This window comes from Megascapheus bottae, chromosome 6 (assembly GCF_031878675.1).
Source record: "Megascapheus bottae isolate mThoBot1 chromosome 6, mThoBot2.hap1, whole genome shotgun sequence".
NCBI lineage: Eukaryota > Metazoa > Chordata > Mammalia > Rodentia > Geomyidae > Megascapheus > Megascapheus bottae.
In genome coordinates, this window is record NC_143514.1 from 1230001 (window position 1) to 1243173 (window position 13173).

Sequence of the window (13173 nt, forward strand, 5' to 3'; positions counted from 1 at the left end):
CAGACTAAACTGGTGACAGATGACAGCAGCTGGTCTGGAGGAAGTTTGGGGGCTACACAGGTGACAATGGAGACCACCACCCTGCTGAGAGATGCTTCACTTGATCAGGCTTAGTACCTGGCTGTGGGGTGTTTTGTTTTTTTTTCTTATTCCAGATGGGGTCTTACTATGCTATTCAGGCTGGCCTTAAAAGTCCTGGCTCAAGTGATCCCTTGGCCTCCGCATTCTAAGTACCCCAAACTACAGGCCTGAACCACCACATCTAAGTCAGTTTCAGATAAAACTGAACTCAGAGATGATGGTGGGTTACCAGTTTAAAATGGCAGTTTCCTCTAGAGACCTGGGTTACAGTCTCAGTGCTGCACTTCTCTAGGCTAGCATCTCCCAAACTGAAGCCTCCCTGTGCAGGCTGTGCTTGTCCCGCAACTGAAAGGAGAAGCCAGGCAGGGCCACTGCTCTGGACTCTTTGTTTCTATGTTGTCTACAGTCCTCAAATCAAGGGATTGTTTTCCCTTTCAGTCCATTTTTTTTTGGTGCCAGTCCTGGGGCTTGAACTCAGGGCCTGGGCACTGTCCTTGGGCTTTCTCATAGCTACCACTCTACCTCTTGAGCCACAGCACCAGTTTTGGCTTTTTCTATGTATGTGGTATCCAGGAATCAAATCTGGGTCTTAGTGCATGCTAGGCAAGCACTCTACCACTAGGCCAAACTCCCAACCCTCAGTCCATTTCTTATTATGTGTAAAGTAGAACTACTTTTTCCTGCAAATCTGGCAAATTGAAATGCCTTTTTTTTTTTTTTTTGGTGGGTCATAGGGCATGAACTCTGGGCTTAGGAGCTGTCCCTGAGCTCTACGGCTCTACCCTTTGAGCCACAGCCCTACTTCCTGTTTTCTAGTGATAAATTGGAGATGAGTCTCAAGTTCTTTAGTGCCCAGGATGGCTTTGAACTGTGATCTCAGATTTCAGCCTCCTGAGTAGCTAGGATTACAGGCGTGAGCCATTGTGCCTGGCCTGAAATGACTGTTTAGCTTGTTTTCTCTCTAATACTGAATTTACTCCGTTTTTTTTTTTTTTTTTTTGACAGTCAGGGGACTTTAACTCTGGGCCTGGACTTTGTCCCTGAGCTCCTTAGCTCAAGGCTACCACCCTATCCCTTGGGCCATAGCACCACTTCTAGTTTTCTGGTGGTTATTTGGAGACAAGAGTCTCACAAACTTCCATGCCCGGGCTGGCTTTGAACTGCAATCCTCAGATCTCAGCAGCTAGGACTGAAGGCATGAGCCACCACACCCAGCTTCTATGTGTTTTCTTTTTTGAGTCCCACCTGGGAAATATTCTAATTCTGTTTCTTCCTTCCCTCTAAGAATCATTCATTGGCCAGTATTTGTGTGAGTTCACTCTTGGCCCAATTTTCAAATTCTCCGATTCTATTTTTGCACTTTCAATATTACACATCAAAAACAATGGCCCTTGGGTCTGGAGTGTGGCCTAGTGCTTGCCTAGCATGCGCAAAACCGTGCGTTTGATTCCTCTCTACCACATACTCAGAAAAAACTGGAAGTGGTGTGTGACTCAAGTGGTAGAACACTAGCCCTGAGAAAGCTCAAGGACAGTGCCCAAGAACTGAGTTCAAGCCCCAGGACTGGCAACCTGCCACTCTGACGCGCACCCCCCCAACAGACGGACTGACAGACAGACACATACACACACACACACAAACAAACAAACAAACAAACAAACATGGCCCACTTACCTCTTGAGTTCTGAGGTTGGCATCCAGTCCTTTGAGTCAGGAAAACAAAACTTTGGGATAACTTTGAGCCTCTCTTCGGTATCTTTGGATTGCTTATAACCATGGTCACCCTGAAAAACATAGGTGATATTGTATGCAAATGGAGAAGAGAAATAAAAACAAGCCAGTCTTACTGGGCACAGTGGCTCATGCCTATAATCCTAACTACACAGGAGGTTGAGATCTAAGGATTGCAAATCAAAGCCAGTCCTGGCACCAAAGAACGTGAGACTCTTATCTCCAATTAATTGCTAGAAAATGGGAAGTGGGGCTGTGGCTCAAGGGGTAGGGTAGTAGCCTTGAGCTGAGGAGCTCTGGTTCAATGCCCAGGCCCAGGGATAAAATAAACAAACAAAAAACCAAGTCAGTTTCGGAAAGCAAAACAAAGAGGAAAAGACTGAATGTTACTGAAGATGTTCTGAGTATAAATATAAAGAATCTTATTTTGCAGGGCTGGGAGTATGGCCTAGTGTAGAGTGCTTGCCTAGCATGCATGAAGACTGAGTTCCATTCCTTGGTATCACATACATGGAAAAAGCTGGAAGTAGTGCTGTAGCTCAAGTGGTAGATCTTTGACCTCGAGAAAGCCTAAGGACAGTGCTCAGGTCCTAGTTCAAGCCCAGGGACTCTCAAAAATTCTTTTTTTTTTTTGTCAGTCATGAGGCTTAAACTCTGGGCCTGGGTGCTATCCCTGAGCAATTCATCTCAAGGCTAGTACCTCTACCCTTTGAGTCACGGTGCCACTTCCAGTTTTCTGGTGGTTAATTGGAGATAAGAGTTTCATACACTTTAGTGCCCCGGCTGGTTTTGAACCTTAATCTTAGGATCTCAGCCCCCTGAGTATCTAGGATTACAGGCGTGAGCCATTGTGCCTGGCAAGAATCCTATTTTTATACAGAAAGGTTTCCTATCTGTAGAAACCCTGTCTCTTCTCTAGAGACAGTATTTACTTTAGAATTTATATATGAGTAAAATTACAAAATTTTTATGAATCATAGAATATTAAGACCCATTGTATAATACATTGATACTATAGGCCTAGCCAGACTAAAACATTCTTTGATCAATAATCAAAGATATTTGAAAATGCAGATGACTGTTACTTAGAAATTATACTATTTTTAGAATTTACCCCATATAAGATCATTTCCCCTAGCATGTAATTTGTGCTTCCTAATTACTGGTTTGCAACCTGCCATACAATTTAGCATTAAAGACTTTTGTAAAAAGTGTGTTTGTACTGTACTAGACAGTCTAAATGTAGGTAAGCCAAAAGTCATATAGAAATTAGTATGAGCTGCCTGGTATTGATAGCTCATGTCTGTTACCCAAGCAACTCAGGAGACTGAGATCTGAGGATCACAGTTTAAAGCCAGACAGTGCAGACAGAGAGTCCATGCATCTCTAATCTCCAAGTTAGCTAACAAAAAAAGCCGTAAGTGGGGAGAAAACAAGATGATTGGGAGGGAGTGGGGGGAGGAAAATGGGGACAAACACAAGAGAAGGGGTATCAATGTGTGAGAAGTAATGCACCTACTACCTGGTGAATGTAACTGTAACCCTCTATACATTACCCAACCAAAAAAAAAACCCACCCCCAAACCATAAGTGGATAGCTCAAGTGCTGCCAGCCTTAAGCAAAAAAGTTAAGTGAGGCCTTAAGTGAGGCCTAGTGGAAGAGTGTTTGCCTAGCATGCACAAAGACCCAGGTTCAATTCCTCAGTACCACATACATAGAAAAAGCCAGAAATAGTGCTGTATCTCAGTGGCAGAGCTCTATCCTTGAGAAATTTTCACTTAGGCCTTAAGTTCAAGCCCTGACACTGGCAAAAAAAAAAAAAAATTGAGAACATAAGGCTCTGAGTTTAAGCTCCAGTACTGGGACAAAAAAAAAAAGCCAGAAAGGGCCCAGAGAACTAGAACTACCAAACTAAAGCAGGATGGGCAGCAGGAGGTCAGACCTTAGCACAAACCTAACTTCTATCAGAATTTAATTCCAGAAAAAACATAGGAGCATGGCCTAGTGGTAGAGTGCTTGCCTAGCATGCACAAAGACCTAGGTTCGATTCCTCGATACCACATACATAGAAAAAGCTGCTGGAAATGGTGCTGTGGTTCAAGTGGTAGAGATCTGTCCTTGAGAAAGCCCAAGGACAGTGGTCAGGCCCTAAGTACAAGCCCAGGACTGGCAAAATACAAAAACAAACAAAAAAACAAACCACAACACAAATCCAAAGATATAACTATTAAGCATTTCCAGATGGCAACTTCAGAGCACCAAGGCTGGCCTCAAGCCAAAAGCTTTATGTGACTGCACTGGTCCTTGCCAAGCCAAGGGCCTTACATAACCACACTGGCCAGCTTCTGTATCTTAGCAATGTCATTTAGGAAGCGTTTATCTTTCCAGGATCTCCAGCAAAGCAGAAACACACACTAGTATGTAAATTGAAGGTGTGTGTCTCACTACAAATGAATAAACTATAAGTTCTAATCCCTGAAATCTGACTTTCTTTCCTGGTGGTTTGAGCTAAGGGCCTTGTACTTGCTAGGCAAGTACTTCCCTACTTGAGCTGTACCTCCAGCCCTTTCTGCTTTGGTTATTATTATTTTTTGCCAATCCTGGGGCTTGACCTCAGGGCCTGGACACTGTTCTTGGGCTTTCCCAAGGCTAGCACTCTATCACTTGAGCCACAGCCTCACTTCTGGCTTTTTCTGTGTATGTGGTACCCAGGAATCGAACCCAGGGCTTCATGCATGCTAGGCAAGTACTCTACCACTAGGTCACACCCCCAGCCCCTGCTTTGATTATTTTTTAATATACATCATTGCTTTTTGCTTAGGCCAGCCTGGATCTGGATCCTCTTATACTTCCTGCCACAGCGATGGTGACTCAGGCATACCATGCCCAACTTCTTCCGTTGAGGTGAGATCTCACGTTTCTGCCCAGGCTGGCCTCAAACCATGATCCTCTCAATCTGTGTCCCCAGAATGACTGGATTTCAAGTATGAGTCACTGTACCAGATGAATAGATGTTTGGAAAAGGTAGACAGAGCAAATCAAATGATAGTGTTACTAATGGCAAAGGTAGGTGTGATGATGCACACCTATAAATCCAAACACTTAGAGGCTGAGTCAAGAGCATCACCGATCTGAGGCCATCCTTGGTTACCTAGCAAGACCCTATCCCAAAAGGAGAAAAACAACAAACCCACAGCTACCATGATCAAATGCATTTATATCTCATTAAATCCTTATAAGAAGTAACATTATATGTAGTTTGTTATATGCCAGACATTGCTCTAAGTGCTTATTTAAATTATCTCAAGACAGGTGCTGGTGGTCTACACCTGTAATTCTAGCTAATCAGGAAGCTAAGATCTAAGGATCTCAGTTCAAAGCCAGCGTGGACAGGAAAGTCCATGAGACTCTTATGTCCAATTAACCACCAGAAAACCAGAAGTGCTCAAAGTGGTAGAGCACTAGCCTTGAGCTGAACAGCACAGAGAAAGCACCCAAAACCTGAGTTCAAGCTTCACAATCGACAAAAAAATAAACAAAACGACCTCATACTCAGAAGTGAAAACCTTGCAGGGATCGCTCAAATCCCACACTATACTACATTCCCCCACATTCATCCTCCTCTTGTTAAAGATGAGGAAATGAAATCTTTGTAACTTGCTAGAGTATTTAATGATAAAGTCAAAAATAAAAACCTGCCTTGGCAAATGAGTTTGTTCTCCCTGTGGCCTATTTGCCTCTGGCTCATGCCTCATCTGAAAGTCATCAAAGTCACCCACCAAATCCACAGCAAGTGCCGTAGTGGTGAGAGCTGGCTGACATAACCGCACAGAAGAGAAAAGAACAAGCCCAGCAGAGGAACCTTCCAGGGCTTCTGAGCCTCCAGGCACCTACCTTGTTGGGGAACTGCTGGATGATCTGAGGCACGTAGCTGGCTCCTGAGGGATTCTGGTACAGAGACACCACCACAAACAGCTCAAACAGCTGCTGCTCCTGCAGTTCGATAAGGTCCCGCTCCAACGTCTGGTAGTGAGGGTTCCTCTTGGCAGAGTGTTGCAACTGCGCCAGCCGCTTGTGACGATCTGTGGTGAAACCATAGCTCCAGTCTCCCCCGTGCCACTCTCTGCTCCTATTAGCCCCTGAGGTCACCTCTCACACAGGACCCATCATCACTATCACTGCTGAATCAATGGAGATGGCCAATACCTCCCTACAGACATTCCTGTTTGTCTCCACCTATGGCTGAGGATGGAACAGACATTTAATATCATGACCACTATGTGTCTGTGTCACCATTTGCCACCCTTCTTTTGTGGCAGTCACATATGTAAAACATCTGGAAAAATCCACTTGACTGCCAAGAGATGCCAGTGAGGGAAACATGAAACCAGGAGGAAGAGGATGGGACTAAGTGCAGACAAAGATAAGTCTGATCAAATGAGACCCAAGGTTAGCCTAGCATGTCTTCCCTCCTCTTCCTCTAATGTTAGATCTATGTTTTTATCACAAGTGGTGCCAAACGAGAGGGGAAGGGTGGGATCGAGTGCTTGATTGCTTGTTTAACATGTTCAAGGTCCTAAGTTTGATTCTAAGAAAGGAGGAATGGAGCGGAGGAGGAAGAGAAAAAGACAAAGCAGAAGAGAAAGAAGAAAAGAAGGGAAAAGTCTGGGTGCCTGTATAACCATTAACAGACTACTCTTCAAATTAATGAAATTCAAGAGGCATTTGATTGATTTAGATCTCACTAGAGCCCAAACTGGCCTCAAACTTGTGATTCTAGGGGGAAGGAGTGTGGCCTAGTGCATGAGTCTGATTTCTGGGTACCACATACACAGAAAAAGGCAGAAGTGGTGTTGTGTCTCAAGTGATAGAGTGCTAACTTTCAGAAAGCTCAAGGACAAGGACAGTGCCTAGGCCTGAGTTCAAGCCCCAGGACTGGCAATAATAATAATAATAAACCCCCAAAACAAAACACCAACAACAAAAATCACTTGTGATTCTACTGGCTCTGAAAACCAAAATCTAGGATTACAGGCAGAGGCAACTTTGCCCAGCAGAAAAAAGTATTACTTAAACAATACAATTATTACCACAGCTACCTTCTCTTCTCATTTATCTTTAAATGCTGAACAATTTGAGATCATCTCCACTAATGGTTAGTAACAAAAGAAATAATATAGTCTAAGTGTTTCTGAGATTTGCTTATGTTTCATGGTGAGCCACTGACTGGTGGACTCATTCTCTGACTGTTCTTTTCTTTTTGTGGTATCTTGCATTCAACCTGAAAAGTCACATTAAGCATCAAAATATTAAAAACTCTCAAAAAACAAACACAAACAAACAAAAAAATCCAACTAGGGCTAGGTACTGGTGGCTTACCCTGCAATCATAGCCATTCAAGAAACTGAGATCTGGCCGGGAGTTTGGCCTAGTGATAGAGTGCTTGCCTAGCATGCATGAAGACCCGGGTTCAATTCCTTGGTACCACATACTTAGAAAAAGCCGGAAGTGGTGCTGAGGCTCAAGTGGTAGAGCCCTAGCCTTGAGAAAAAATCCAAGGACGGTGCTCAGGCCCTGAGCTCAAGCCCAGGACTGGCAAAAAAAAAAAAACGAAACTGAGATCTGAGGATCACAGTTTGAAGTCAGCCTGAGCAGACAAATCTAAAAGACACATCTCCAATTAAACAGAAAAAAAAGCCAGAAATGTAAGTGTGTCTCAAGTGGTAGAGAACCAGCCCTGAGTGAAAAAGCTAAGCTACAATACAAGTTCCTGAGTTCAAGCCACACGGACACACCCATACACACTATGAATGGTTCCCTAGAATTATTGAATCTATGCGATGCTTTAACTAAAGCTTTACTTAACCCCAATCACAATTTCAGGTTCTATTTCTCACGAACAGTAAACAGCACTGAGCTAGTCATCATTACACATCAAGGAGAACCCGATGATGCTTTCATTTCACCTCCTGTCAGACTACAGAATCCCGGCAGAAGGAGCACAAGACCATGAATCATAAGATTACTGTCCAACTTGGATAATTCTCTTCTACTCTGTCATATCTCACTCAGCATGGCAGGCAAGGAAGGATGGAGTCCATCGCTTGCTGGGACATTTCATCAGATGAAGGGATAAAGGGCTGAAGTGTGCTTGGACAAATAGTCAGAAAGGCTCTATGCACTTTGGAATATTTGTGCATCTGAGCCAAAACCAACACACATTTCCTTTTGCAATGCCAGCGATATCACGGTAATTTAATAATTATGCTTGAGTTACTATGAAAAAAAAATACCAGATATTTAAGGCTACGCAGTTGTCTCAGTCAGTGATTCACAACTGTTTTGGCTGCCACAAAACTACTGCAAATGTGTCTGGGCATGCAGCACTGTGTTGTTCCCCAAGAACATTCCAGACCATGGCTGAACTCTCATGGCTAGCCTCAGCCCACTTCCTGGAGCCTTTACATGCGATGACACATCTGACAGTAGACTGTTCTGTTCTCTTCATCTCAGCAGGTTCTGAAAGTGAAGAAATGCCCTACCAGGTGAAACTTCATGTGGGGAAAAGCGTGCTTAGTCACAAAAGCAGGTGCCACTCCACCCGCAGCGAGGGCCAGCCGGGGAGGTGAGGCCTGCTGACTCACTCACTCTTTGGCAGATACTCGCCATCACTTTCGTTCCCACTGGTTTCGCCTGCAAAGAGAGGAAGCGTTTCCATTTGTATTGGCCAATAGTAGGAAGTCCATGAGGATGAGAACAATACGAAATCTCCACAGACCTGGGGACCCAAGTAAGGAATAATAAAGACTCTAAGCCTTTCTCCAAGCTCAGGCCAGTCGTCAAAATCGAATGTAGAGGGGTGACATTGACCAAGATGAAACAACAGGTTGAACAGAAATCCCTTTGTCTAACTACCAAAAGACAATTAAGGAAGTGATGCTGTGGCTCAAGTGGTAGAGCACTAGCCTTGAGCTGAAGAGCTCAGGGACAGTGCCTAGGCTCACAGTTCAAGCCCCACAACCAACCAAAAAAAAGAAAAAGAAAAGAAAAGAAAACCAACCAAACAAAAAAGACCTTTTTTTTTTCCCCTGCCAGTGTTAGGGCTTGAACTCAGGGCCTGAGCACTGTCCTTGGGTTTTCTCAAGGCTAGAACTCTACCACTTGAGCCACAGCACCATTTCCAGCTTTTTCAATGTATGGGGTAGCAAGGAATCCAACTCATGCATGCTAGGCAAACACTCTACCACTAGGCCAAACTCCTGGTCTCAAGACAATTTTTTTTTTTTTGGCCAGTCCTAGGCTTGAGCTCAGGGCCTGAGCACTGTCCTCGGATTTTCTCAAGGCTACAGCTCTACCACTTGAGCCTCAGCACCACTTCAGGCTTTTTCTAAGTATGTGGTACCAAGGAATCGAACCCGGGTCTTCATGCATGCTAGGCAAGCACTTTAACCACTAGGCCAAACTCCCAGCCCAAAAGTCACTAAGACTTTTATCTCCCATTAACCACCTAAAAATTCAACTGGAGTTGTGGCTCAAAGTACAAACCTTGAGCCAAAAAGCTTAAGGATAGTGCACAGGCCCTGAGTTGATGCTTCATCATCTTCATCATCATCACCACCACCACCACCACCACCACCAACAGCAATAACTACAACAACTAAAATATTCGGGTCTTTTTTTTCTGGCTTTTTTTTAACACTCGTATCTTCAGCCACAAAATTATAATGATAGAACTGAAAGGCACCGGTGGCTCACCCCTCTAGCTACTCAGGAGGCTGAGATCTGAGGATCGAGGTTCAAAGCTAGTCTGGGCGCAAAAAGTCTGTGAGACCCTTATCTCCAATTAACCACGAGTAAATTGGAAGTGGCCCTTTGGCTCAAAGTAATAGTATAGCCTTGAGCTGAGGAGCTCAGGGACAGTGCCCAGGCTCAGAGTTCAAGCCCCATCATTGACAAAACAAACAAACAAAAACCTGGAAGGCAGTAGAATGTTTTCCAACATTTGAAAACTGAGTGTCAGGAAATATTTAGGTTGGAATATATTCAGTAAAGCCTAACAAGTATCAAATAGCCAGGCATATACAATTAGGCTCTGTTGACATACAGACAAAAGCTTCAGGAGTCCAATAAAAACCTGAGAACTGTGGTAACAGAGCTCTCTGGCTTGAGAAAAGCCCCTCTAGCCCATAGAGGGGTGGCTTGAAGTTGCTGGATAAATGTTTACTTGGAAGATTACAAGGTAGTGATTGCTCTTTTTTGTGTCTATTTTTTTCTTTTCTGGTGATATAAACTAGCAACTTGGGCTAGTAAAGAAAATTTCTGTGCCTATTCCAGAATTGGGGTTTTCACTCAGGCCCTGGTCACTTTCCCTTAGGTTTTTCGCTCAATACTAGCACTCTGCCCCTTATGCACTTGAGCCACGGCTTTACTTATGGCCTTTTGGTGGTTAATTGGAGATAGTGTCTGGTACTTTCCTGCTTGGGTTGGCTTTGTACTGTGATCCTCAGAACTTGGCCTCCTGAGTAGCTAGGATTACAGATGTGAGCCAATGGCACCTGGGTGAGGGTAGCTTTTTTGAAGGGTGGGAGATTAAAACCAGTCATTATAGAGTAGGAATAGAATCTTAATCTGTATCCCTGAGAATTTTATTTTCAGATGGGTAAGTTGTTAGAATGTAGAATGAATATTTTTTAAGGGAAATTAAGAGAAATTTCCTTTGAAGGCTATAAAAATAGGACACATTATGCTGCTGGGTGGTTCACACCTACAATCCTACCTTCTCAGGATGCTGACATCTGAGGATTGAGCTTCAAAGCCAGCCCAGGCAAGAAAGTCTATGTGAAACTTTTATTTCCAATCAACCACCAAAAAACCAGAAGTGGAACTCTGGCTCAAAGTGGTAGAGTGCTAGCCTTGAACAAAAGAGGTCAAGGACGTGCCCAGACCCTGACTGAGTTCAAGCTCCAGGGCTGACCAAAAAAAAAGGAAATATTCCCTTCTAATATAACTTTGCTATTCTTTCCTACTTATACCTTATACACCCTAAGTTCACTGAATTCTACACCTTTTTTTTTTTTTGGTATATAACCACATCAAGAATCTCACAAGATGTTTTCTTGTTTTGTGTTTGGTAGTTTTACTTATTTTTGCTTTGTTTTGCAGTTCTGTGGATAGAACTCAGGGCTTCATGCACATTTCACTGCTCTACCATTGAACTACATCCCAGACCCTCACAATATCTTATATGAAACTCAGGTCTTCATTCACATTACAATGCTCTACCAGGGAACTATAACCCACACGCTCACAATATTTTACTTATTTTTCCTCACAATATTTTATATAAATATTTTAATAATCCATTATGAGTATTTTAAGTTTCTTAATTAATAAGTTTTATTTTAGGCACCTGCGAAATAAAACTAATAAATTTCTGGGGTAACTACCAATTGAGGACATTTCCTTCATTCTACAATTATGTAGTTTTCATTTCTCCTCCAAAAAGGTCTACACTGCTAGGTGTCAGTGGCTCATGTCTATAATCTTCACTAATGAAGAGGCTGAGATCTGGGAATTATGGCTCAAAGCCAGCCCAGGCAGGAAAGCCTGTGAGACTCTTACCTCTAATTAATTACTATAAAACTGGAAGTAGAGTTGTGGCTCAGTGGTAGTGCTAGCCTTAAGCAAAAAAGCTAAGATAGTGCCAAAGCCCTGAGTTCAAGCCCCAGTACCAGTGTATATAAAAACAACAACAAAAAGGCTTATATATTGCTAGGCACTGGTATCTCATGACTGTAATCCTTATTCAGGAGTGTGAGATCTGAGGATCATACTTTGAAGCCATCCAAGGTGAAAAAAATTCATCTCCAATTAACCAGTAAAGAACTGGAAGTATTGGTATGGATCAGAATTGAGTGAAAAAGCCAAGTGAGGGGTCAGGGGTAGAGTGCTCTCCTAGCATGCATGAAGTCATGGGTTCAATTCCTCAGTACCACATGCCTAGAAAAAGCTGAAAATGGTGTTGTGGCTCAAGTGGTAGAGCTCTAGTCTCGAGAAAGCCCAATGACAGTGCCCAGGGCTTGAGTTCAAGCCCCAGGACTGGCAAAAAAAAAAAAAAAAAGCCAAGTAACAACAGGAGGCTCTGAGTTCAAGCCAATACACACAAAAAAAGACCTCTACTAATAAATGTTTAGAAGCCACAGTAGTACTACAAACTAATGATTCAAACTGCATGTGAAAATTGGTTTTATTGATTTATAATGATTTAAAAAATTTTTTATTCATATAATACTTATTACTTGGCACAGAGTTATGTGAAAAGGATGTGAAGAAAACAGTCTCTTTCCTAACAAGGATTGTATTTAATTTGCATAGGCAGGATAGCAAAGCAAAAAATTATAATAACTTCCAAGGTTCAAGTTATATCATTTTCCCTTCATATGCTGACAACTACAGATAGCAGGAAAGAACAAACTCTTACCTTTTGAGGGAAGTACCTCCTTTCCGGTGTAAGGGTGTAATTTTACCCTCTTCTTCCCTCTTTTAGATTCAAATATGTCATCTATTTTCATTACAAGCTAAAAAGAGAAGGAAAAAAAAAGACCAGAAAAATATGTCATAACCAATCCACAAGGTTCATAGCTTGTTGACATTATAAGGGTCTCATTTAGAGAAAAAAAATATCTGCTTCATATTTTCCAACTCTGAGTCTAGAAAGTTGGTCTAGGGCCTGGGAATGTGGCTTAGTGGTAGAGTGCTTGCCTAGCATGCATGAAGCTCTGGGTTTGATTCCTCAGAACCATATAAACAGAAAAAACCAGAAGTGGCGATGTGGCTCAAGTGTCAGAGCAATAGCCTTGAGCACAGAGAGGCTCAGAGACAGAGCCCAGGCCCTGAGTTCAAGCCCCAGGACTAGCAAAACAAAAATAAAAACGTTGGTTTACTGTGCTTCTCTTACTGGTAGAGAGTGGTAAGGATGCTTCCTTACAGATGAATGGAGCCCAGTGAGTCAGGGAGTGTCTCTGTGGTCCACGTCTCAACATGCAGGCCACGTGGCCACTGGACTTCCAGGTGGTGAAACCTCCAGCAGAGGCAAGCTTTCACTAGCCCAAAGCTGGAAGGGAAGACTCCCTCATTGGGAAGGCAGGGCGAGGCTCAGCTATTTGTGCTCCCAGGAATTCTTCCCAAAGAGAGGGTAATCATGCTTAGAACACTTTTATCAAAGAGAATGCACTCTTTGCTACTGGAAGTATTCACAAATAGAAGCTATTTTAGAAATCAGAACACTTATTTTGAAACTGTTATATAACTATCTACTTAATGTAAGTTACTCAGAATTCTTTCTTTGCAGATAGGGTAAA

At 42.9% G+C, this 13173-nt stretch overlaps 1 protein-coding gene across 1 annotated transcript in view; it reads right to left on the reverse strand.

Moving 5' to 3' along the window:
* Positions 1 to 13173, reverse strand: part of Dennd2c (DENN domain containing 2C) — a 63406-nt gene that overhangs the window by 16990 nt on the left and 33243 nt on the right. The window contains exons 8-11 of the mRNA XM_090334077.1: positions 12294 to 12390; positions 8462 to 8506; positions 5708 to 5895; positions 1756 to 1865 (exon numbers count right to left, since the gene is read on the reverse strand). Coding sequence (XP_090190203.1) covers positions 1756 to 1865; positions 5708 to 5895; positions 8462 to 8506; positions 12294 to 12390 — 440 coding nt within the window. The remainder of the gene's footprint in view (positions 1 to 1755; positions 1866 to 5707; positions 5896 to 8461; positions 8507 to 12293; positions 12391 to 13173) is intronic.